The sequence below is a fragment of the Artemia franciscana genome, chromosome 5 (genome assembly GCF_032884065.1).
Source record: "Artemia franciscana chromosome 5, ASM3288406v1, whole genome shotgun sequence".
NCBI classification, from domain to species: Eukaryota; Metazoa; Arthropoda; class Branchiopoda; order Anostraca; family Artemiidae; genus Artemia; species Artemia franciscana.
In genome coordinates, this window is record NC_088867.1 from 1,101,430 (window position 1) to 1,127,699 (window position 26,270).

Here is a 26,270-nt window from a genome sequence, read left to right on the forward strand (position 1 = left end):
AGTTTCCTGCTAGGATTATATAGCGCAGTTAAATAAGCTAGGGGTTAAATGCTCTGCCAAAAAATTTGCTGGGTTACAATAAAAGAATAACAATAACGTTCCGAAATTAAGAAGTCAAGACTGGTCTCTTAAACTAGTTCAACTCTCGCAGAAAAGTAATTTACAATTTGGTTCATTTAATTTGTTAAAAACAGTATTCATGAAAAACAGCTTATTAAACCAAACCATTCGCATTTGATTCATATACATACTAAAAGGAAGTAAAAAGATTTGAAGCATTCGAGGTGAATCACAAAATCAAAGATGAAAAACATTTTGAATCAACATTCTTAACATAAAATACGTTGCTATTGACCACACTGAGGGCAACAGACGTAGTGGAATATAAAAGGAAAAAGGAGGATACGGCACGAAACTTCAGAGCCCAACCGGGGGTGGTGATCACCAACTCACGGTCTTTCAGCCAGGAAGTGCAATAGGGGAGGGGACAGTGTAGAACACAAGATGTCATAATGACAGTTAAGGGTACCAACGGAGGGTTGGAGAATGGGAGGTTTCATCAGCCAGGGTAAGAAAATTTAGGGGGCAAGGATATTTTCAATATTTTTGTTTAAAACTAAGGTATAGAGAGCGGTAGTTTTGACATCTAGGGGGGGGGCTTTGTTTTTTATGTTTTCTAACAGAAATGCCAAAAATGAGATTTTTTCATAATCCAGGGGCAATTGCTCATCTGTCCCCCGAATTATGCCCCTTCGATTAACCCTCCTGGTAGACGAAAATATACAAGACTGCAACATTTTGGTGGCTCACAGGGATGTGTGAACATTTTTGCTGAGGGTAAGATTAAAACACTAGAAAGTCGTAATTCTACATTGTACTGCATCTTTGTGTGCTATGTGTTACAATACACAAAACAACTTCACACGTTGTGACCCATGCATGCCAGCAATTCAACAAGTCAATTTTGCGTAAGACGTGCGGTTTTGCACGAAATTTTACCTGCACGAACCAACCTTTACTGACACTTAACAGGGAATGTAAGTGATTACACAGAAATGTTTATCATTTTCTTTTTTTTTTATTGCATTGACTCAATTAGTTCTTTCCATTTCATTTCCGTTTTGCTATTTGAATAGGTATCGATATCAAATGTTCCTAATTTCCCTGCTAATGGAGCAGAAAAGATACACAGAACAATCGATTTTTCACCTTTGAGAAATATATTAGTTACGCTTCATCTGCTATTTAAAAAGATGAAAAGATTCTATTGGATTTAATCAATATAAACTCCATTATGTAGGTGTCACCTGTTCGTGACAGAAGAGATACAACCAATCACTGTCAGTAACTGAAAAGAGCAGTATGTATCTGGTTTGCTCACGGGGATTCATTAGGGCAGAAAGGAGGGGGGTCAGAGATTTTCCTGTCCTCCACTCAAGAACAAAATATGTAAGGATTACGAATCTCTGAAACTTTTAGAAAATATGCGAAATGTTTACAATTGTAATGAAAATGTATTAAGAATAGGCAGCATATTTTCATAAAGCAGTGGAAAAATTTTTTATCCAAAAATAATAATAAAAGTCCGAAATTTTAGGTCCACATCTGGAAGCTTTTATCAACGCAAAAAATAGCCTAAATAAAACAAGTAAAGAAAGACATCCCAAACACTACACATAAAAAAAAGCACGTTTGAATAAAAAGCGTTTAACCGTATTTCAAACAGTAGGCTGTACGAAAAATGCGGTTCAATCCCGCTTTCTATGGCATTAATGAAAGAAAGGCTGAGATGGCTAGGGCACGTTCTGTGGATGAAGGATGAAAAATTACCAAAGATTGTCCTTTTCAGCCAACCGTCCAGGGGTTAAACGGAAAGCAGGCCGTCCTCGTCTGGGGTGGAAGGATGTCATAAAGAAAGATTTAAAGGAAATGGGGGCTTCCTGGAAGGGTGTGAAGAGGGAGGATTTGAATAGATCGGGGCAGAGGAGGAGCCTGTGTAGCTGTGTTGGCTTCAGGTGGCTTGGTGCTGCGGTGAGCTGCTAGTAGTAGTAGTAGTAGTAGTAGCAGTTCTTAGTTTTTGTTTTTCTTTGATAATGGTGTCTGGATGCAAAATGCGGAATCCGGATGCGAAAATATTTGGACTTTTATTATAATTTTTGTTTTATTCAAAACTTATTTTTATTTTTCACTGTCTTATTAGAAAATTTTAACTGTTTTTAATATATTTGCGTTACAATTTTATATGACATATTTTAGGCAATAAATAAAATCGGAGGATCTTTGTGGAACTAATTTTTTTTTCTAATGCAGTTCTGTTTGCTCCCTAAGGGTTTTATGATGCGTCAACAGTTATTTACAAAAACAAAATTATTTAGTTTCATCAATATTTGCTCCATTATGAGGGTTTCGACTCTTTGTGAAGGAAGAGATAAAGCGAATTAATGTCAGTAGATTGCAAAAATAGTATCTAAGATACAAACTTTGCTGAATGAACGGAATGAAATTCAATCTCTGGGGATTTCTCAGGAGACAGTCAAAGCTCTTTGAGAAGTGCATAATAGAGAAGGAGTGTTCAACTGGTTGTCAACTGTGTGCAAAAATAAGATATAGCTCGAATTAACATCAGTAACTTACAATAAGTAGTATCTAAGATACAGACTTTGCTGAATTAACGAGAGGAAATGAAATCCCAGAGGATTTCTCAGGAGGCAAACAAAGCCCTTTGAGCAGTGCATAGCGGAGAAGGAGTGTTCACCTGGATGTCAACTGTGTGCAAAAACAAGATATAGAACGAAATAACATCACTAACTTACAATAATTAGCATAAAGATACAGACTTTGCAGAATGAACGAGTGGAAATAAAATCTCTGGGGGTTTCTCACGATGCACTCAAAGCCCTTTGGGCAGTACACAGCGGAGAAGGAGTGTCCACCTGGATGTCAACTGTGTTCAAAAAAAAAATAGAACGAAATAACATCAGTAACTTACAATAATTAGTACCTAAGATACAGACTTCGCTGAATGAACGAGTGGAATTGAAATCTCTGGGGGTTTCTCACGATGCACTCAAAGCCCTTTGGGCAGTACACAGCGGAGAAGGAGTGTCCACCTGGATGTCAACTGTGTTAAAAAAAAAAATAGAACGAATTAACATCAGTAACTTACAATAAGTAGTACCTAAGATACAGACTTCGCTGAATGAACGAGTGGAAATGAAATCTCTGGAGATTTGTCACGATGCACTCAAGGCCCTTTGGGCAGTATACAGCGGAGAAAGAGTGTTCACATAGATGTCAACATTTTGTAAAAAAGATACAGAACGAATTAACATTGGTAACATATAACAAATAGTGTCTAAGATATTGATTTGGATGAATGAACCAGGGAATTTCTTAGGATGCATTTAAAGTACTTTAACATTTCATGAGAAGTTCATGGTAATTGAATGAAATAACATATAAATCAATGTTGGATTATTGATTAATCCATAATTTGTGACTTCGATACTGCGAGGTAGAATTATTATTTTCTATTTATTTTTTGGACCCTTCTACAATTGATTTTACTGTTATTCTTTAAGGAGCTTTTGGGTACCCGGCTGACTGACCGTATTTCAAACAGTAGGCAGTACGAAAAGTGTGGTTCAATTCCGCTTTCTAGAACTATCATGAGAGAAAGGTTCACATAACTAGGACACGTTCTGCGAACGAAGGATGACAGATTGCCGAAGATTGTCCTTTCTGGCCAGTCGTCTAGGACTAAACAGAATGCAGGTCGTCCACGGTTGGGGTGGGAGGAATTCATAAAGAGAGATTTAAGGGAAATGAGAACTTCCTGGGAGGGTGTAATGAGGGAGGCTTTGAATAGATTAGGATGGAAGAGGAGTGTGCGTAGCTGTGTTGGCCACAAGCGGCCTGGTGCTACGGTGAGTTGTTAGTATTAGAGCCTTTGAGGTACTATTTCAAGCAGAGATCCCGTTAAATGGTAATCTTAAATAAAAAAAAATATTAATCAGAACTAAGCAAAACGCTAAAATAAAGAAAATGTGGGATTTAATATAAATCATGACAATTTAAAGGAGCAGGGGTCCAAAATACCCCTCATAAAGAAGGCATCACCCTCCTTATACGTCACTGACCTCAAAGATGCTGCACGGATACTTTGTTAATCTGAAAGGTGCAACTAATGAGATTAGAGGGTTCGAACAAACGAACTGGATAATTTTTTCCCATTTCCTTTGTACATAAAAGCAACCGAAGCAATCGATCAATCAGTGAAATAAAACTTAAAAGGTCATCTCTCTTTCTTGTGACTACAAAAGATTTAATTCCCGAAGAAATGTTTCCATTAATCTAAGCTCTCATGCACGTGATTCTCTCAAATAAATAAAAACACCGTGGGTTGGCGTTTAGGTAAATTAATTAAAATACAATATGCTTTGAAAAAAAAATGTTTAATGCCCATTAAAAACACTTAAGGATTACAATGGAATAAAAAAAGACAAATTCAAAATGCAGACAAACATACAAAAATATACATAAAAGAAATTAATCAAAGAAGGCGTCCAGATATATAAATTAATAATAAATACATAAATAAAAAAAAATCCATGAGCCTTACGCAAACGATGTTTCTTTCCTTAATCTACAAAATTTCAGAAATAACGAAAATTTTGGGATGATTTAGATAAAGGAACAGACAATCTTCATTTCTCATTTAATTTTTTAGGAAAAAATAAGTATTACATAAAATAAATCCTAGGCTTAAGTTATATAAATATTTTAATTGGTTTCTCTTATCATTTTAGATTCTGTCCAAGCTTTTCCAGTGTTCTATAATGTGAATATTTTTCTGTTGCTTTAATGGTTAAATACATTTGTCAGTTCACATTTGGTCTCAAATTTTTGCAAATATAGCCAGTAGAAAAGTGGCCTCAAAATAATATCAAATGACAAAAATTAAATTTTAGTAGCAAATTTCTCGGGTATTACCAAATTAAATGCATAAGAACAAAAAACAAGCTTGTAATTGTTTTTAGTTTCGTGATATATATAAGACCGTATTCCTAAAGAATTTCTTTCGACTCAACAATGTGTACATATTTATTTGTACATATTTTATACATAACAGGCAAAAACTGCTCGACAAAAAAAAATGATAGTTGGTCCTGATAGGTGGAATGTTTGTCCTCTTTGTAAAGATGAGGAGGAAGACTTGTATCATTTTCTCCCGAAATGCCCGGTGCTCTTTGATTTACGGGAAATTTATTTGCATGGGATTAATTTGATGCTTCCGGGTATCTGCAAAATAGTAACCCAACCACAACATTTCGAGTGGGAGTGTATATAGATAAATCCTTAATAAGAAGAAAAAGTTTTATATAACTAATTTCTTTTGTTGTTAGATTAGGTATTTTCGCGTTGTATCCTGTTTTGACGCGTGTTTGTAATTTGTACTGTTGTTTTATTTCCTTGCTTGTTTGTTATTTATTTATATTTTTGGATGTATATGGCCCTTGGGCTTTTCAAATACACGTATCTATCTACTTATTTATCAACAATAGTAAACCGAGGCTGGCTATAACAAAGTTAAAATAATATTCATGGAGCTGAAAAAAAAATTACAACTTTTGTCATACTTAAACATTCAGAGAATCTTTATTGGTGGTTTTACTTAGACCCTTATCGTTTCAGCAAATTAATACAAGGGGTAAGGTTTTTTATATTGAATATAGCACTACCGCATTTGTGTTTACATTAATTCATGCCTTTATCTTATATCTAACCGTTTGTTTGAATGCAAGCTATTCGTTCAATTTAATAAAATTTTTACTAACTATATCTCCTGCTATTTTATATTTAAAGCCTCAGTAATAATTTGGCGATAGGCGGTAACGGTTTTAGAGTTCATAAACTGGGGGGAAGCGTTTTAAAATAGCTTCTTAGTTAATTAAGTACCTTAATAGGAGCGTAAAAATAAAAAAAAAGGAATTGAATGTCAAAAAAGGGGGACAGCTGCCCTCTGCCCAAGCCTAAAACCACCAATGTCGATCGGATTTAACTTTGGCCAGGGGGGCAATCACTAGTCTCTTCATACTTTACAAAGGAGTTTAAAAGTGGCGGGACGGGAGGAGCTAGCCTACAGGAATTCAAAGGGTAATATGAGAAATTTTTTGGCAAACTGCGATTTGTGTTCTAAATTATTAACCCCACCCCCTCGTCAAACTCCTTTTCCCTATCCTTTTTTGTTTCTTAATATCCTGAACAGATAACGCTTGCTCCAAAATAATTTATATCCCTTTTTGAAAAGGCTTAAAAACGGAGCTAAAGTGAATACGCTTTTTCTTACCGTATCTTGGATGCCTAAACATTTTGTTAGTACAAACAAAACCTTGTCAATAGCCTACCAGTCAAACATCCCAAGAGTACATTTTTTAGTTTTTCCTTTTGCATAATTTCTATCTGGTAACACCTCTTGATTTACCCCACTGAAGGTAGGCATGAATAGCTTGAAGGATCAAAGGTCCAAAGTCCCAAATATTTAAGAGAACGTACCGTTACAATGCATAACCAGGGGCGTAATTTGTTAAGGCCTAGGGGGTGGGACAACTGCACACAGACCCCAGTTTGCCCATACCTGAAATTTAGCGTCTTCAAAAACTTATCAAACAAAGATAGGTCTACATAATTTTCTTTAGCATACATTTGCTTTTGTGATACTATACGGCTAATTTTTCAATTGATCATTTTCACTTGAATTGGGAAAATCAGCTACAACTTCACCCCACTCCCTGGATTTTGACAAAATTACGCCCCTGTGCATAACCTCTTTGTTTAAACATGAGAAGGGGTGGAGTACGGTTTTTAAGTACCTGTTAAAATTTTAATTGTAAGTTGTCACACGCAGTCCAAAATAGCTACTATAAATAAAACTCTTGGTTTCATCTTATCGGCCAAATTTGCTTAAATGTTCTTTTATAGACAACCTGTGTCATATTTCTTCTTTTCTATATTAATTATAGTATTCACACTTTTTCGTCAACATTTCCCGCGTGGCCCATTATATGGTACAAACTATTTTACAGCTGGGGATGCTGTAAACAGATGAAAGAGCGGAACTTCAAACATTTAAGCCAAATTCAAAAAAGTCAGATTTCCAAGTGTTTCAAATGTTACTTGCTTTAGTAGTTAATTTGGTCTTGCGAATAAACGAACAATTACCTGAAAACTTACCGATATGTCTTTTTCTTTGAAGCTGTTGGGGGTCACTAGGGGTATAAGGCAGAAGAGAAGATACATGGAACATAATTTCCTTTCCGTTGAACTCAGTGTAAACTGATTCTTCTCCTGTCTGACCTCTCAGGGTGTCAAGACCACCACGATACCTAAAATGAAAGAGCAAAATAAAAACATATCTTCAGAGTTAAATCCTACCATCGACTCACGTTCTATTATCTTTTTTAAGATCACTTAAATCCAAATTACTCCATATCAAAACTCGATTTAGTATTTTGTCAACCCATTTAGTATTCATAATCATTTAGCTTTTTTTAATGTTCTTTTAACTCGCCAACTGAATATACTTTTTGTCTAACTAGAGCTGAAGTTGATTTGGGACCATAAACGCTACATTCTTACGAGAAGCTTCTCTCCTTAGAGTTGATTCCTACCATCAATTACAAATTCTTTTTTTAGATAACTTACGTCCAGATCATTTCTTACCTATACCCAATTTCATTCTAGGCGTTTCATTTTTTCAGAGTTTTCTTTCTTCATCGCTAATTAGTAAAAAATAAAAAAAAATCTGTCTAAAATTGAAATTGATTTGGGACCATAAATGTTATTGTAGAAAGCTGCCACGTACAACCACTTTTGAGCGACCATGTGTGACAGATTTAAAATGTTTGCGCAGAAATAGCGTCTTATCTGCGAAAAAACAAATCTACCTTTCTTATGTGTTTGCTCTTAAAACACTAGAAGAAAATGTCTGTCCAACCTTCGATATAAAGCCCAATTTCCGGAAGTCTAATTTCTTTGGTATATATTGAAATTTGTTTTAGACGTAATAATTTGAAGGAGCGACTTAATATCCATAACTGAAATAAATTTTCTTTCTTCGCCCCTATTCTGAAAACCGAGATTGTTAGAGTTAAAAAAAAAAGAAATTGACTTGTCAAAACATGACGGCTGAAATGTTTCTTTTAGCTAAGCTTTTCCCGTCACATTGCATAAAATCTGTCATGGCTATTTCAAAAGCCTTAAGAACTCCTGTAGTATCAAAATATTTTCATAGGAGCGATCCTGCCTCTAGATTATTAGGCATAACAGAAAAACAAACATCATGATATAAACAAAATGACCGATTTTCCAGGGCAAGCGTGGGAATACAAACAGAAATTACATTTATATGATCTATTCTAATTTTATTTCGAAAGTATATTTTATAGTAATTACTTCTTCTTTTTCTAGCAAGCGTACCAGTATGGAAAAATAAGCTGACGAGTGCAGTGATAATCTTGGGTTATTTATAAAGGTTTTACATTAAAGTTTTTTGGAAGAATCTTTTGAAATTACGAATCGAACATTCCGACAAAAAGAACTGACCGTATTTGAGTAACAAAACATAAAACAAGCAAATTTTATATAAAATACTAGAACTAATGAGAAGTACCATAGATAAACCAAAACTTCTTACAGGAGTTTATGGCACCTTCAAAGTATGTGACTAAATAAAACAAACTAGTTATTTTTTAACTGAAAGTAAGGAGCGACATTAAAACTTAAAACGAACAGAAATTACTCCGTCTATGAAAGGGGCTGTTCCCTTCTCAACTCCTCGCTCTTTACGCTAAAGTTTGACTCTTTCTCTCAATTCTACTTTATTAAACAGTAAAAAACTTTAGCGTAAAGAGCGGGGCGTATATATATATATATATATATATATATATATATATATATATATATATATATATATATATATATATATATATATATATATATATATATATATATATATATATATATATATATATATATATATATACAAATAAACACGCACCCGACCCTTGATCGGTCTTCTGGCAAAAATACGAAGTTCCACAGTAGATAGGAGCTTGAAACTTATATATTTATATATAAGTTTGAAATCAGCAAAAATTAGTTAAATACATATGGCATCAAATAGCTTAAGGTGGTGTAGCTTTTTTGAAGTTCTAGTGTCCCGGGGAATCAACAGATTGCTAATTTTTATTTTTTTTTTTTTTTAAGAACAAAAAGCTTTGTCAAACTTAACCAATCAGTTTAGCTTATTTATTTTCACGGTTAATGTTGCAACACTGACGAAAATATGATACTACCCTTATAGCTTCATAGTTCAAAATAGAACAACTATAGAAGAAACTTAGAATTTCACAGTTTGAGGTATGGATAGACCTCAAATGGGTTCAGGGGCAAAACGCATTTTTGTTTTGATTTTCTTGGTAATGAACGTTTTTGGATATATGCTTACATGACAACGCCGATAAGTGATTTAATATTCTTTAATCGTATATTTCATTTTCTTTTGTGATTACCCATTACAAATTTTGTTTCATTTGGGAAGCAGGTTACAAAGCTAACATCTTTCAAAAATTCCTTTCAGAATTTTGATTAGCTATTTCCATCTTGTAGTTTGAAGGAAGTGCAAGAGAGCACAACTGGAAGCGTTCCACAAAATCTAACTAAACATTTTACGCTGTGCGTTTTGTTTGGATGGTCAGGGAGTATTCCCAAGAAAATTACATGTGCGTAAATTTTCAATTATGTTTATTTTCATTTAGTTAAGTTTATCTAAATCTTTATTATTATTTTTAATATGAGAAAGATTTTATTCAGGTATCCTTATTGCTTTAATGTTTATCAAGCAAAAGCTGAAGAGCCCTTTGAAATGAATTAAAAATTGTATAGCCGGTGTAAAATTTTTCAAAGGAGAAATATAAAACTTTTACCACAACTGACCCCATGCACAGGGTTGCCACTAAGAATCTCATAATATCCCAAGAATAACTTTCAAAAAATTCAAAGGCTTGGAATACATTTCTAAGATATTAGATCATAATAACACATGTATTTAATATGCTCTTTAAGAGTACTGTCAATATTTATACCCTTACCAATATCCAAACCTCGGGAAGAAACGTCCAAGGTGTGGCAGCCCTGCCCAGACGCCCCTCGTTCTCTAAAAGTATCCCTAAGTCATTTTTGTCTATGTGTGTTGTCAAGTCAATCTAAATTCCTCCACTTTTATTCTGTTAGTAACGACACCCTTTTTAGAAGTAGTGGAATACCTGTGGTTTTCTCTTTCAAATGAGGTAAAATCTGAGAGCTGAACATAAAACACATCAACTACTGATTTATGCCTAGTCTTTTGCGAAAAACATCGACATTAAGTTGAACATAGCCAGCAAAACAGAGAAGAAAATGTAATCAAATAAGCAACAGTCAATAAAATTTTGCCAAAACATTCTGACGCAAATGGTGTAAAATTGCGGAAAATTTTTCCTCGTCTCCGGTTGAATAAACGACCTTAAATTTTATTACAAATATAGAACAAGTGTTTCATCTTGAATGACAGCTGAATCTTGTGAGACTTGAATCTCAAATACATCTGGAATTGATATGTGATCACTCCTTAGCATCATTAAGTTATAATCAAAATGGGTGTTTTGGTTTGGTATTTGAGTCCCCCGAAAAAATCATTATCTACACTTTTTCTAATTGAGAAATTTATTAGAGATAAACATAGCGCATGGCTTTTGGTCACGTAATCATTCTCTATGTAAATTTTAATGAGTGGGTAGTTACTTGAATAAGACTACCGAAGAATAAACAAAAATGGGGCATGAACCTCTAAGAGCTTGGAAGCTCTTCTTCAAATGAGACAAATGCGATTCTCTCTTAAAAAAATCTTTTTTAAGAAGAAGAAGAAGAAGAAGAAGAAGAAGAAGAAATAATTTATCGGGGAAACAAAATAAAGGAACAAAATATATAAAAATAGTATGAAATATATAATGGTATAAAAATGACATAAAATAACCAAGAGACAACCAAGAGACGAAAAAAAATTCCACAGAATTACTCTATTAATGGGTGTTCATAATCTTTTATGTCTTCAATTTTTAATCAAGTTAAAGATTAATTTTACGGTGAGACGATTTTTTTCTTTTCATAAGGTACGACTTCCATAATCACCACGAGCAAATGTTTTCATCCTTTTATGATCTGGCTGTAGCGCTAAATATTAATTCTAGGGTCAATCAAATGAGGCAAAACTGCCGGCACTCACTAAAAGCAATAAGGAGGATGTCAGCCGGAATCTAATAAATCAGTCACTTTTACAGAGATGAAAAAAACATTTTTATCGTCTTGCGGAGAAAGTCCAAAATTGCGGTATAAGTTCTGGAGCTTCTTTTTTTGAGGACTAGAGGCTTGAGGACCAGTTTCAAACAGTTCGTGGTAACGAACTGTAGTAAGGAATGACCCGGCTCAATAGCAACCAGACCTCTAAAAAATGGAATTTTGATACCAATAGTTACATAAAAAGAATCGCATTTTAATGCTGATTTTAAACATATAAGTTTCATCAAGTTTTGTCTTACCCAACAAAAGTTAAGAGCCTGAGAAAATTTACCTTATTTTAGAAAATAGGGTGAAACACCCCCTAAAAGTCATAGAAGTTTTTTATTGTTTTAAAAAGTAGGGTTGTGACAAAGAGTCAAACTTTAGCGTAAAGAGCGGTTGCGTTGAGGAGAGAAAACCTTTTTCATATACGGAACAATTTCTGTTCGTTTTAAGTTTTAATGTCGCTCCTTACTTGAGATTAAAAAACTTGTTTTTTTTTTTATTTAATCCTCGTAAAGGGGCTGGCAATCGAATAGGACACGTTGACTGGTTTCATCAACTGTCACAGCAGAGAAAATAAGAGAGAATGGTCAATCTTCCATTAAAAAGCTCTCATTTTTAGAGAAGAACTCCTGATTTCAACCTGAAGTATATAGCTGTTTGACCTCTTGAAGATAAGTCTAACTGTGTGGCCTAACTTGTGTTAAGATTCATAGAGGCTGTTGGGGTTGAGGAGGCATCTTTGATAGCTAAAGAGGTGTCATCTGTTTGGTCACAGCTTTTTAGTGAAAAGACAATAAGTGAAAAAAGTGACGAAAAATATTGAATCTACACTCTTTTTGATTCAAGCTTTTCAATCTAGCTTTAGCAGTGAGATTTCGGATGAGCTCAGTCACAAAATGCCCTGATATGCAAGGATATTCGGTTTCCTTCTGTTTCTGATCAGTGGATTGAAATACAAAATTAGAAAGCATACCATTTCTTCCAATCAGGACATTTCTGATTCCAGTATAGCATTATTAAAAATTTCAAACAAAATATACAAAAATTGATGTACAGCCTTTCTTCTAGTCAAGATATTTCTAATGCTATTATAACATAATAAGAAATGTCGTTTCAAGAACAACCGTCTTTTCTAGGATAAATGTCTTGACTCTTTCTCTTAACTCTACGCTTTAAAACAGTAGGAAACTTTAGAGTAAAGAGCGGGGCGTTGAGGCGGAAAAGCCCCTTTTATATACGGAGTAATTTCTGTTCGTTTTAAGTTTTAATGTCGCTCCTTACTTTCATTTAAAAAAACTTGCTTTTTTTGTTTAGTTTCTGGACGTTTTTGAATTAATGCATTTTTTATCTATATGAATTTTAAAAATTCATACAAATAGTTAAATAAATAATTAAACCGCGCATAAATAATTAAAACAAAATTTTCATATTAATTTTTTGGGCTAAATGGCTTTTTCATAGTTTTTATCGGAAGATTTTGAGAAAAAAGGAGCGACAGAGGAGGCCTAGTTGCCCTCCAATTTTTTGATTACTAAAAAAGTTATTTGATTACTTATTAAAATTTACTTAATTTTTTACTAACGTTTTCATGAGTAAAAAATTTACATAACTTACGAAATAACTTAGGTAGCGAACTTCTATATTCGTATGTTTTTATTGCGTATATGAGGGGGCTCACCCCTCGTCGATACCTCGCTCTTTACACTAAAGCTTAAATTTTGTCTCAATTCCTTAAGAATGACCCCTGAATCACAAAGACCGTAGAATAAATAGTTGAAATTACTAAAAATACTTTAGCATAAAGAGCGAGGTTTTACGAGGAGGTAAACCCCTCATATGCGTAATAATTTCTGTTCGGTTTAAGTTTTAATGCCCCTCCTCACTTTCAGTAGAGAAAACTTTTCATATTATTTTTTTCATTGGTTTTTAAATAATGCTAGAAAATCCTGCGCCCCCTCCATTGAAAGTCTCTTCCCCCATGAGAAGTTCCTCCATCAAAAGATCCTCCCACGTAACCCCTCCCCCTAAACTCTCCCCCCAAGCCAAAAAATCCCCCTGAAAACGTCTGTACACTTCCCAATAACCATTACTATATGTAAACACAGGTCAAAGTTTGTAACTTGCAGCTACTCCCACGGGGACTGCGGGGGAGTAAGTCGTCCCCAAAGACATAGTTATTAGGTTTTTCGACTATGGTGAATAAAATGGCTATCTCCGAATTTTGATCCAGTGACTTTGGGGAAAAAATGAGCGTGGGAGGGGGCCTAGGTGCCCTCCAATTTTTCGGTCACTTAAAAAGGGCACTAGAACATTTAATTTCCGTTAGAATGAGCCTCTCGCGACTTTCTAGGACCACTCAGTCGATACGATCATCCCTGAGAAAAAAAAAAAAAAAAAAAAAAAAAACAAATAAACACGCATCCGTGATTCGTCTTCTGGTAAAAGAAATGCGAAATTCCACATTTTTGTAAATAGGGGCTTGAAACTTCTACAAGAAGGTTCTCTGATACGCTGAATCTGATGGTGTGATTTTCGTTAACATTGTACGACTTTTAGGGGGTATTTCCCCCTATTTTCTAAAATGAGGCAAATTTTCTCAGGCTCATAACTTTTGACGGGTAAGACTAATCTTGATGAAACTTATAGATTTAAAATCAGCATTAAAATGCAATTCTTTTGATGTAACTATTGGCGTCAAAGTTCCATATTTTAGAGATTGGGTTACTATTGAGCCGGGTCGCTCCTTACTACAGTTCGTTACCACGAACTATTTGATAAGCATGTGGAATTTGCACTTTTTGCCAGAAGAAAGATCACAGATGCGTGTTTATTTGTTCGTTTGTTGTTTCTCTGGGGTGATTGTATCGAACCAGTGATCGTAGAAGCTCAGGAGAGGACTCATTTTATCGGAAATCAAAAGTTCTAGTGGCAATTTTTAGTGACCAGAAATATTGGAGGGCAGCTAACTCTCCTCCCTCGCTCCTTTTTCCCCAAAGTCACAGATCAAAATTTTGAGATAGCCATTTTATCAGCATAGTCGAAAAGTCTGATAACTATGTCTTTGAGCATGACAAAGGTTTTTTTCACAACTTTTGAAAGAGCTTATTATTCTAATTAAACGGCCTTTATGATTCAGGAGTCATTCTTAAAGCATTAGGAAAAATTAGAACTTTAGTGGAAAGAGTGAGGCGTTGAGGAGGGGGCCACCCTCCTCATGTGCGCAATAATTTTTGTTCGTTTCAAGTTTTAATATTGCTCCTTACTTTCAGATGAAAGAAACTTGTTTTCTTTATTTAATTTATAACGAGAATAAAAACAGATGTGAAAAAACAGGTCAGATGAATCAACTGAATGTGTCAAACATAATAGGGTAAGATCAGAATCATAATTGGTAAAAACAAAATGCCCCATAACCCCTTTTGAATTTCTTCAGCCGAGTTACGAATGTCTGCTTTAAATATAGACCAAACAGGTCGTGGCAATGGACTGTAAGTAAGGAGCAACTCGGGCTAATAGTAAACGAAACTGTAAAAAATTAATTGTGCTAAATAACAATTAAAACAACAAAAGAATACAATTTTTATGCTAATTCGTAGTATATAAAACTCATTAGGTTCAAAGTTACCCATCAAAAGTTTCCCACCTAAAAATTTTTTGAAAGATATTGATAAAAATCGCCATCGATAACTTCGGAGACCACACTACCTTTCCATGACAAAAATATAACAGTTCAAAATAGGGATGAAACTTTTTAATCGACAGTGAAACAAATACAAAATTTTTAACTGAATATTTCGGACACATATAAAGTGTCCATTATAAGCTAAGTGTCCATCCTGGACACTGTATATGTGTCCGAAATATTCAGTTAAAAATTTTATATTTGTTTCACTGTCAATTACAAGATTTCATCCCTATTTTGAACTGTTATAAAATCGCCATCAAATGACTACATGAAAGAAACATATTGTACAGGTTTCAAGCTTCTATCTACAGAATGTGGAATTTTTTTTCCAGAAGAAAGACCAATAAAGCATGTTTATTAGTTTTTATTTATTTTTAATTCTAAGGGGTGGTCGCATCAAACCAACGGTCCTAGAAGATCGAGAGAAAGCTTATTCGAACGAAAATTAAAGGCTCTAAATACCCTTTTTACAACTGCGTAAACAAAAGGACCGTTGATACAGAAGAAGAAGACTTTTTAAAGCGCTATAAAACTTTAAAGTAAAAAGGCTGGGCTTGAGGAGGGACATTCCTTCAATATACGAAATAATTTCTATTTGTTTTAAGTTTTAATGTCGCTTTTTAAATTCATTTGAGAAAACTTTCTTTAATTAATGTCATTCAAAATTGAGTTTAATATCTTACTTTGTTGTGATTACTTTAAAAATAGAATCCATTCAAAATAATATATGATTTACTTTGCTTTTAAATTATAAGCACCAACTTCTTCTCAGTATAGGTGCATACTCAAGAAGAAAATAAAAAGACCAAAAAATGATAAAAATTACCCTTTATGATTAGCCAACTTGATTTTCTTTCCGATCAACTCCAAAAACTTTTCAACATTTGAAGATATTTCATCATTTTCAAACAGTTTGGAAATGGTTACTTTTCCAAAGGTTTACCGAAGGTATGATACTTTTTAGACTGAGAGATGGTGGAGACAAAGTTTTAAGAGAAGAACAGTGTGGTTTTGAGAAAAGTAGAAAATAAAAAAAAATAAAATAAAATTATAATAATATAAAATATAAATATAAATAATATAAAAAATAATATAAAATATATATATAAAATATATAATAATGTATAAAATACATAAATAATATAAAATATATAATACAAAATAAATAATATAAAAATAAAAGAATAAAATAAAGAAAATAAAGAGAAAAAACGGATAAAAAGTTACCCTTTATGATTAGTCAACTTGATTTTCTCTCCGATTAACTCCAAAAACTTTTCGAAATTTGAAGATATTTCATCATTTTCAAACAGTTCTTCTTCAGTGGTTTGACCGGGCAACTGATTCATAATACCAAACTTGAAAGACTTGACTAGAACATGTTCATCGTACTTAACTATCAACTCTGACGCTTCTAAGGATATCACAGGAAAAAATGTGTCTGTTGTTATAACCGGGTTCACTACCTTAAAAAATGTAAAATGTTAACTGCAAGCCCACAGTAAAAAAAATTCGTTTGACCAATTTGCCAAAAGTGGAGCCTTCACAACAAGACAAAAGACCAACTTGTCTGCAATAATTAGAAGGGGGACATGCACCATTTTTTTAACTTTTCAGGAGAGCCAAAAAATGAAAACAAAAATTTGTCCATGTCGTATCTCTCTTTTTTATCTTCGTAAAGACGACACATACATAACTTATTTTCGACCAAATTAGCATAAGTCGCTCTTTTAATTATCACAGCTGTCGGCTGAGAGGTAGGTTAAAAGTGGTGTATGTATCTTTTTTTATCTTTGTAAAAGTACGACATGGGAAAAATTCTGACTGCACCATTCGAATCCTCGTGCTAAGTTTACCCACGGCACATACATAACTCATTTTCGGCCAAAATGGAATAACCGCCCTTTCAACTTTGTTTAGAACATGTTCTAAACATGTTTAAAAATTCGCCCTACAACATGTTTAAAATTCTAAACTCAATCCTTTCACATTCATTAAAAGTTGCAGCGTCAAGATCTTTCCGAACGCGTTTTTTTAGCATTGAAAATGTGTTTTTTCTCTATCTAAAAAAAGAATGCTCGACTAGAACATATACATCGTACTGAACTATCAACTATCAACTGACATTTCTTAGGATATCACAGGAAAATATTGTGTCTTTCGATAAGCTGGGTTTACTGCCTTACAAAAAAAATCTAAAAAGTGATTCCCAAGTCTATAAGTTGAAAACTGTTCGCTCAATTTGCCTCGAGTCAAGCCTTCACAGCAAGACCCAAAAGCAACTCGTTATTCTAGTTCCAGTCTACTCTATGTTTAAACTTTCAAGTGCAATCCTCTCTTCTTTCTAAATTATTTTACTAAATTCTACAATCACAATGGCTAGACATGATAGACGAAAAACGTAAAAATTTAGAAAAAAAAGGAGTTCTAAGGAGAGAAATTTTCAGCAGGTAAAATGAAAACAGCAAAAGAAAAAAAAAATCAGATGTTTCTCCAATGCAAATAATAATATAAAACATACCTTCCAAAAAAAGAAAACAAATAAGTTTTGAAAAAATAACACACACAAGAAAAGGAATGGTAAACCCTGCGAAAAGGCCATTGATTTTACCAAAGGCCATTCTATTTTGCTCTGGTCGAGTTTTGTGTCTAATTCGGTAAATTTAGTATTTTTTATGGTAGCTAAAGATGAGGACTAACCCATTAATTAATTCTTTCGAATACAAATGTTAGTCAACGTGCAACCTTCCTGTTCGAACAAAAAGTTAATATTAACTCTGGCCGGAATGTGGAAAACGCAAAAGAGAGCTGTTCCATGAACAGATTTCAATAGTCAAATACAATTAATTGAATATAATATTTAAATGCAGCAATACAACATAACTTCTTAATGAAATACAGTAAATAGACAGATGGGTTCGATGTGTCTGCACTTTTTTTCTTTCCTTTTACACGACTCTGACTAGACAATCGAAAACTATCGTGTTTTGAAGTTAACATTTAATTGTACTTGTAAGAATAAATATGCGCTTGGTTATCCTTATAACCAGTGGTGTAGTTTTGTAAAATTCTTGGGGGGGAGGGGAAATTTGGAGGCAATTTATCCAAATCAAGTAAAAATGACAGTGGAAAATGAAAAGAATGAGCCATATAGTACCATAGAGGTAAAGGTATACTAAAGACAAGAGCTAAGAGCTCATATGGCACTTGTGACGAGGCCGCAAGAGCCAAGAGCTCATATGGTATAAGCTCTAGCGAAATTCTAAGAATGAATAGATTGATTTAAAAAGAATATAAGAGGCTTAATGCCGGTCAAGATTTAAAATAAGAGCTCTGAGTCACGAGGTCTTTCTAAATATCAAAACTCATTCAGATTCGATCACCCACTCGTAAGTTAAAAATAACTCATTCTTTCTAATTTTTCCTGTCCCTTCAACCCCCCAGGTGGTTGAATCGGGTAAGATGACTTTATCAAGTCAATTTGTGCAGCTCCGTGACACGCCTACCAATTTTCATCGTCCTAGCACGTCCAGAAGCACCAGACTCATCAAAGCACTGAACGCCCCCCTAACTCCCCCAAAGAGAGTGGATCCAGTACGGTCACGTCAATGACGAATCTACGACATTTGCTTATTCTACCCACCAAGTTTCATCCCGATCTCTCCACTATAAGCTTTTTCCAAGATTTCCGGTTTCCCCCTAAAAAATCCCCCCAATGTCTGCAGATCTGGTCGGGATTTGAAATAAGAGCTCTGAGACATGAGTTCCTTCTAAATATCAATTTTCATTAGGATCGGGTCACCCGTTCTTAAGTTAAAACTACCTCAATTCTCCTAATTTTTCCAAATTAACACCCCCAGCTCCCCCAAAGCGAACGGATCCGTTCCAATTATGTCAATCACGCATCTATAGCTTTTGCTTATTCTTCCCATCAAGTTTCATCCCGATCTCTCCACTCAAAGCGTTTTCCAAGATTTTCGGTTTCCAAGATTTCTGTTTCCCCCCCAGCCCTATGTCCCCGGATCCGATTCGAATTGAAAATTGAGCATCTGAGACATAAGATCCTTCTATATATCGAGTTTCATTTGGATCTGATCACCCATTCATAAGATAAAGATACCTCAATTTTCACGTTTTCTAAGAATTCCGGTTTCCCCCTCCAGCTCCCCCCAATGTCACCGTATCTGGTAGAGATTTAAAATGAGAGCTCTAAAGCTCAAGATCCTTCTAAATATCTATATCTCATTAAGATCTGATCACCCGTTCGTAAGTTACAAATACCTCATTTTTTCTAATTTTTTCAAATTACCCCCCCCCCCCCCCCAACTCCACCAAAGAGAGCGGATCTGGTCCGATTATGTCAGTCACGTATCTTGGACTTGTGCTTATTCTTCCCACCAAGTTTCATCCTGATCCCTCCGCTTTAAGCGTTTTCCAAGATTTCTAGTCCCCCCCCAACTCTCCCCTCAATGAAACTGGATCCGATCGGGATTTATGATGAGAGATATGAGTTACGAGGTCTTTCTAAACATGAAATTTCATTAAGATCCGATCACTCCTTCGTAAGTTAAAAATACCTCATTTTTTCTAATTTTTCAGAATTAACTCCCCCCCCCCAAATTCTCCCAAAGAGAGCGGATCTGTTCCGGTTATTTCAATCACGTACCTAGGACTTCTTCTTATTTTTCCCACCAAGTTTCATCCCAATCCCTCCACTCTAAGCGTTTTCCAAGATTGCAGGTTCCCCCCCCCCGACTCCCCCCAATGTCATCGGATCCGGTCGGGATTTAAAATAAAAGCTCTGAGACACGAGTTCCTTCTAAATATCAAATTTCATTAAGATCCGATTACCTGCTCGTAAGATAAAAATACTCCTTTTTTCTAATTTTTCCGATTTAACCGTAGATACCAAGTGCCATAAAAAATAACCCGTTTCTCTGGGTGCTTGAATTATGCAGGCTTTCTTAGTCTTGACAAGACTTCTGAAAAAATTAAATTTCAGCTTGGGGGTAGGGAGTTGTCCCCCTGTTCCGTAGCAAATTACGCCGCTGCTTACGATCAATGAAAACCCAGGAAATGATTTGATCTTTAGTATTTCCAAGTACATTCATCCTTGTGCAAAAGCATTAGAGGCTTTGTCCTAATTGATAACTAACAGTGTTTGCTAAAACAATTTTCGGTTAGCTCATAAAACAGAATTTTTAACCACAAACATGGTTGGCTAATGATTCTAAAAAAACATACACAATGGATGGGCAAACTAAAGACAATACAAGCTTGGAAGGAAGTAGCAAGAAGCTTATTTTGTTGTATTTAAAGAAGAGGGACATTTTGCTAACTTTGAACCAAATTAAATCAGCATTAGGCTAGCAGCTACAACTCTAATTTGTGGGAAACCAGGTTTTCTAGCTGTAAGAACTATTAGCAGTCACAAATACTAAAGAAATTACTAAAGAAAGGGTACTTTTGTATTATTCAGAACACACTCAATAAGTGAAGTTAGGTTCTTTCGCGAAACAAACAACGATGCAAGTTCATTTTATGAGAAAAACCGGTTTCATAGCCACAAAGACAAAACTCAATTTAGTTTGCTACGCATTGTGATAGAAGATTGTGTCTGAACATGGATTTTGAAATGAAGATTTGGGATTTGCCAAAGACTGAAAAAGGGGCAATTATATTTTTCCATGATAAGGGGTTGTTGCCCACAACAAAACAGTGCGTCAATGGACACAACATGACTTTATACCCTTACGAGAAGGAACATTTTTGTTCCTTCTGTTCCTATGTTAAACCTAACCTAACCTGAACCACAAAAATAATTTTGTCGACTGTGTTCTGAATAATACACAAATACCAAAGAAAGTCCCAAAAAATATTAAATAGCTATTTTTATTAGCTCATGGAAACATATTGCTATAAAATTGTTAATTAATAGGTTTTGTTGGAAATCCCGCTTTGCCGTGTGATCAATTTTTAAAAGTTCCATACCAAATTCTCCAACAATTCTTCAACAGTTTTTTTTTTTTTTTTTTTTTTTTTTTTTTTTTTAGGAGTTCAGAACATAAGAATCGGACTTGGTAGTGGGATTGTAACCGAATTATAATAAAAAAAGAAAAAAAAGTTCTGCAGACGGCTATACAAATTTACTAATTGGTCTTTCTAAAAGGATGTTCTTGTACTAGGTAAATCAATTAAGTAACACTCTGAAATGTTGAACCTTGAATAACTTTAGTAATAAACTTTTTACTGCATAGCTTAGATTCTTATCTGTTCAATGATATATGAATTACTTTTCAATTCCTATTTGATAACACGGTATTAAGGTTATATTTTTAGATGATTTTGCTCATTGAATCACTGCTTTTTTTACCCATATTACTGCCGATTAGTGGTAGCGTTTGTCCTTGGCTGCAGCAATCAGGAAAGTTATACTTTCTAGAGCTCCATGATAATATTTTTTTTACTCTTTTCTGCTGATATTTCACTCACGTTCCTTATTTTTAAACTTGGCGGTCGCTAAGCCGTGATTAAGTGAACTGATGGAACTCGAAAATCCCATGTTAAAATTGAAAGTTTATATTTAAAAAGTACTCAAGTATTCATTGGCGGAAGATACCGCTTTTAATATCAGGCCGTAGCTTCTTGAAGATGCTACAAAATGTTTGCTAGAATTTTGCTCTGTTTCCTCTAATTGCTTAGAAATCTTAGAAAATGTCTAGCTCTTTTTCACAAGTGTACTCTATGAAGGATATTGCTTTTAGAACAAAATCGGTACTATCTTGAGCAGAAGACAATAATCTGTAAGATGATTGTAACCATTTTTCGATGCATTTTCCTGTTTTCGAACAGCCCCATAGAATATTTTCAGCCACCTGAAATTTTTACAAGCTTGTTCCAGAAAGAATCGTTTCAGATCGCCCTAGAGACCAGATTCACAAGCTAGTATAATTAACCTGCTATTTCCGCCAATGAATAAGTGCTATTTGAAGTGTTTTTGACAATCGACGGTCTCTAGAGAATTGAGAGGCAGAAGGCTACCCTAACTTCAATTTTGAACCTCGATGTTTTCAAGTTCACTTAATCACGGTCTTAGAACTGCAAGACGGCCTGCGTAGGTATTTATCATTGATTAAATAAAAAACAAGCTTTCTTTCAACTGAAAGTAAGGAACATCATTAAAATTTAAAATGGACAGAAATTATTACGTATATAAAGGGGATTGTCTCCTCCTCAACACCTCGCTCTTTACGCAAAAGTTTTTTAGTACTTTTAAAAAAGCGTCTTATTGTTCTAATTAAGCAGACCTTGTGTTTCAGGAGTCATTCTTAAAGAATTGGGACAAAATTCAAACTTTAGCGTAAAGAACAAGGTGTTGAGGAGGGGGTGAATCCTTTTATATACGTAATAATTTCTGTTGGTTTTAAGTTTTAATGTGGCTTCTTACTTTCAGTTGATTTTTTTTTTAATTTAATCAATGAAAAAGACCTAAATTGTCCGTCGAGTAGTTTTAACCTTTAGCGAGCGCCAAATTTAAAAATAAGGAACGTGTTAAAAAATCAGCAGTAAAGAGTGAAAAATTTTAATGTTGCTTATTACTTTCAGTTGAAAAAACTTGTTTTTATTTAATTTCTGATCGCTTTTTAAATAATGCCAGGAAATCTGGCACCACCTCCACGGAGGATCCCCCTCCCCATGAGAATATTCTCTAGACAATTCAATCCCGGTGAAAATCTACCCCGAGCAAATACTCTTAGTCACTCTACGCTTAGAATTGAGACGGAAAAGAGAAAGCAAAACATATAAAAATAATTTTGTATAAGAATTCTGGCAAATTCCACTAGTATATAATTTCCCCTGACAAGTTTACTCCCTGGAAACTTCCCTCCACTATGTAGGTCTTTTTCATTGAGAATTGATTTCCCGGGTTTCCGTAAAAGAAATTTAAGACGTATATGGTTGTGTAGCTTTTCAATTTAAAGAATATGATTTCCTTTTCACTGTCCTTGGAACGTCAAGATGTGCGAGAATTAACAATTTTCCTCAATCGCTGACAAAAAGTAATCCTGAGTTCAGGGGGGTCGAGTCTCGGTGTCACTGGTTGTTTGGTTTGGAACGGAGGTCAATGGTGTGAATGTAAGCTCAGCCAGAGTCGACCCAGCTCTAAACTAGTACCTGGATAAATCTGGTGGGAAAAACGGGAGGCATCAGAAGATTGGCCCCCAACCATGCATTGCACTCCCGGCCGAGAGCATCAGATCAGGGGGATCGGTACCTAAGCAGCGCACACCATTGTTCATTTCCTGACTTTGTTCTCTACAATAACAACTTGCAGTGTACGGCTCTAGTACAGGACCGAAGCACTTCAAATTTGGGGAAGATCATGTCTTTGTCTGCTTGATTAGATACAGGCGCTTCCTTTTAAAGGTGGGCTTCAAATGATTGATAACTGATGATAACTGCCGTGACTTGCGATATACACAGAAACATTATTTTAAATAGGCTCCAAACAATCTGTTTTATGGCGAGCTTCCTGTGCTTTTTTTCAAAGCCACCAGAAAAAGGTTTCTAAAGCGTTTGAAGCAGAAGAAACCGGCTGTTTAGGTCCGCTTCGCTACTGCCATCTTTGATTATTCAGCTTGATGGCTGTTTACCTGCTTTGGTACTGTATTTTTTTTTATGTTATCTGGTATCTATTATGTAATAAATCCATGGCGATATATCAGCAGGACTGTCGGGGTTTTTTTTTTTATCATGCTAGCCTGTTTTATGAAAATCATAAAACAGAAATTAGCCCTCCATTAAAATTAGGCGAGTGGCCTGAGACTACCGTTTTTTTAGTATTTATTCTCTTTTTTTTCCCGACAGGGAATTTTTATTAATTTTATTTGTCAACTTTTAATCATTATTAGGTAGAAATTAGCCAAAACTAGCAATACTACGCGTCCAAGTCCTTGTCAATGTCGTAAATCCTGAAAGGAAAAAGTGGAGGCATATTGAGACACTGAGAGAGAAAATCTGCTTTTCAAACAATTCGCTGTAACGAACTGTAGTAAGGAGCGATCCAGCTCAATAGTAACCGAAACTGTAAAAAACAGAATTTTGATAACAATATATACATCAAAAGAATAGGATTTTTATGTTGATTTTGAATATATAATGTGCATTAAGTTTAGTCTTACCCATCAAAAGTTACGCGTCTGAGAAGGTTTACCTTATTTTCGAAAAAAGAGGGAAACTCAACCTAAAAGTCATATAACCTAATGAAAATCACACCATCAGATTCAGTATATCAGGGAAACCTACTGTAGAAGTTTGAAGCTCCTATCTACGAAAATGTGGAATTTTGTATTTTTTGCCAGAAGTAAGATAACGGATGCGTGATAATTCGTTTTTTTTGTTTTTTCCCCAGGGGTGATCGCATCGAGCCAGATGTCCTGAATGTCGCGAGAATGTCACGAGAGGGTTCATTTTAACGGATATTAAAAGTTATAGTGTCCTTTTTCAGTGACCAAAAAATTAGAGGGCAACTTGGCCCCCGCCCACGCTCATTTTTTCCGGATCAAAATTTTGAAATCGCCATTTTGATCACATAGTCGAAAAATCTAATAACTATGTCTTTGAGGACGACTTAACCTCCACAGTACCCGAGAAAAGGGCTACAAGTAGTGAACTTTGCCCATTGTTTATATATAGTACTGGTTATTGGGAAGTATACTAACGTGCTCAGGAAGGATTTTTTCTGGTGGTCGGGGGGTCGGAGGGAGGGGGTTCCATGATAGGATCTTTCCATGGAGGAATTTATCATGGGGGATGCGAATTTCCACGAAGGGGGCGCTGGATTTTCCAGCGTCATTTAAAAATACTGAGAGGTTAAATCTAAAAAAAAACAAGTTTTTCAACTGATAGTAAGGAGCAACATTAAAACTTAAAATGAACAGAAATTATTACGCATATGAAAGGGTTCGTCCCCTCCTCAACACCTCGCTCTTTACGCTAAAGTAATTTTAGGAATTTCAAAAGAACTATTTATTCTGATTAAACGCCCTTTGTGATTTAGGAGTCATTCTTATGGAATCGGGACGAAATTCGAACTTTTGTGTAAAGAGCAAGGTATTGCTGAAAGGCCGAACCCCCCCAACCCCCCCAAATACGCAATAAAAATATACGAATATAGAATTACATTACGTAGCCTAAGTTAAATTGTAAGTTATGTATATTTATTACTAATAAAAACGTTCGTAAATAAAATTAAATGTTCTAATGGCCTTTTTAAGTAACAAAAATTTGGAGGGCAACTAGACCCCCTCCCCTGCCCCTTTTTTCAAAAACTGTCCGATCAAAACTTTGAGAAAGCCGTTTAGCCAAAAAAAAGTAAAATTAATATGCAAATTTCGTTTGATTATTCATGTACAGTGAGACAAAATCAAAACTTCATTAATTCAAAAGCGTTCGGAAATTAAATAGAAAAACAAGTTATTTTAATAGAAAGTAAGGAGCAACACTAAAGCTTAAACGAATAGAAATTATTCAGTATATGAAAGGAGCTGTCCCCTCCTCAACGTCCCGCTCATTACACTAATGTTTGACTCACAACTTTACTTTTAAAACAATAAAAGCTTTAGCATAAAGAGTTTAGTGTAAGCGAGGTATTAACGAGAGGGCAAACCCCCTCATATATGTAATAAAAATATATAAACATAGAAGTTCGTTACGTAAGTTAATTCGTAAGTTACGTATATTTATTACTAACAAAAACGTTCGTACAAAAAAAATAAAAGTTCTAGTTGCCTTTTTAAGTAATAAAAAATTGGAAGGCAACTAACCCTCCTCCCCCACCCCTTTTTTTATCAAACCGTCTGGTCAAAACTATGAGAAATCCATTTAGCCAAAAATAATAATATACAAACTTCGTTTCGATTATTCATGTGATGCTAAAATGTAGCATTGTTTTTTTGTTTTTGTTTTTTTAATATAGGCAGATTCAAAGAACATTTTTTTTTCTAGAAATGTTCTAGGAATACTTCAGTGAAATTCACTTTCAGTCAGACATACCAAGCAGAACCAACCTATCGACGTTGCTTGGTAGTTTTCTTTTGACTGATTGTATTGTCTTATGTTTTAACCTGAGTTTAGGCTTGCAGACAAGTCGTTGCAACTGACATTATACTTGAGAAAATAAATTATTACGTTACTAATAGTC

The 26,270-nt window shown here is 34.6% G+C and overlaps 1 protein-coding gene across 8 annotated transcripts in view; it reads right to left on the reverse strand.

Moving 5' to 3' along the window:
- Positions 1-26,270, reverse strand: part of LOC136026848 (rap1 GTPase-activating protein 1-like) — a 235,706-nt gene that overhangs the window by 111,365 nt on the left and 98,071 nt on the right. For all 8 annotated transcript variants that reach the window (XM_065703561.1, XM_065703562.1, XM_065703560.1 and 5 more), the window contains 2 exons: positions 16,295-16,533; positions 7,234-7,385 (listed from right to left, as the gene is read on the reverse strand). In XM_065703561.1, the coding sequence (XP_065559633.1) occupies positions 7,234-7,385; positions 16,295-16,533 (391 nt within the window). The remainder of the gene's footprint in view (positions 1-7,233; positions 7,386-16,294; positions 16,534-26,270) is intronic.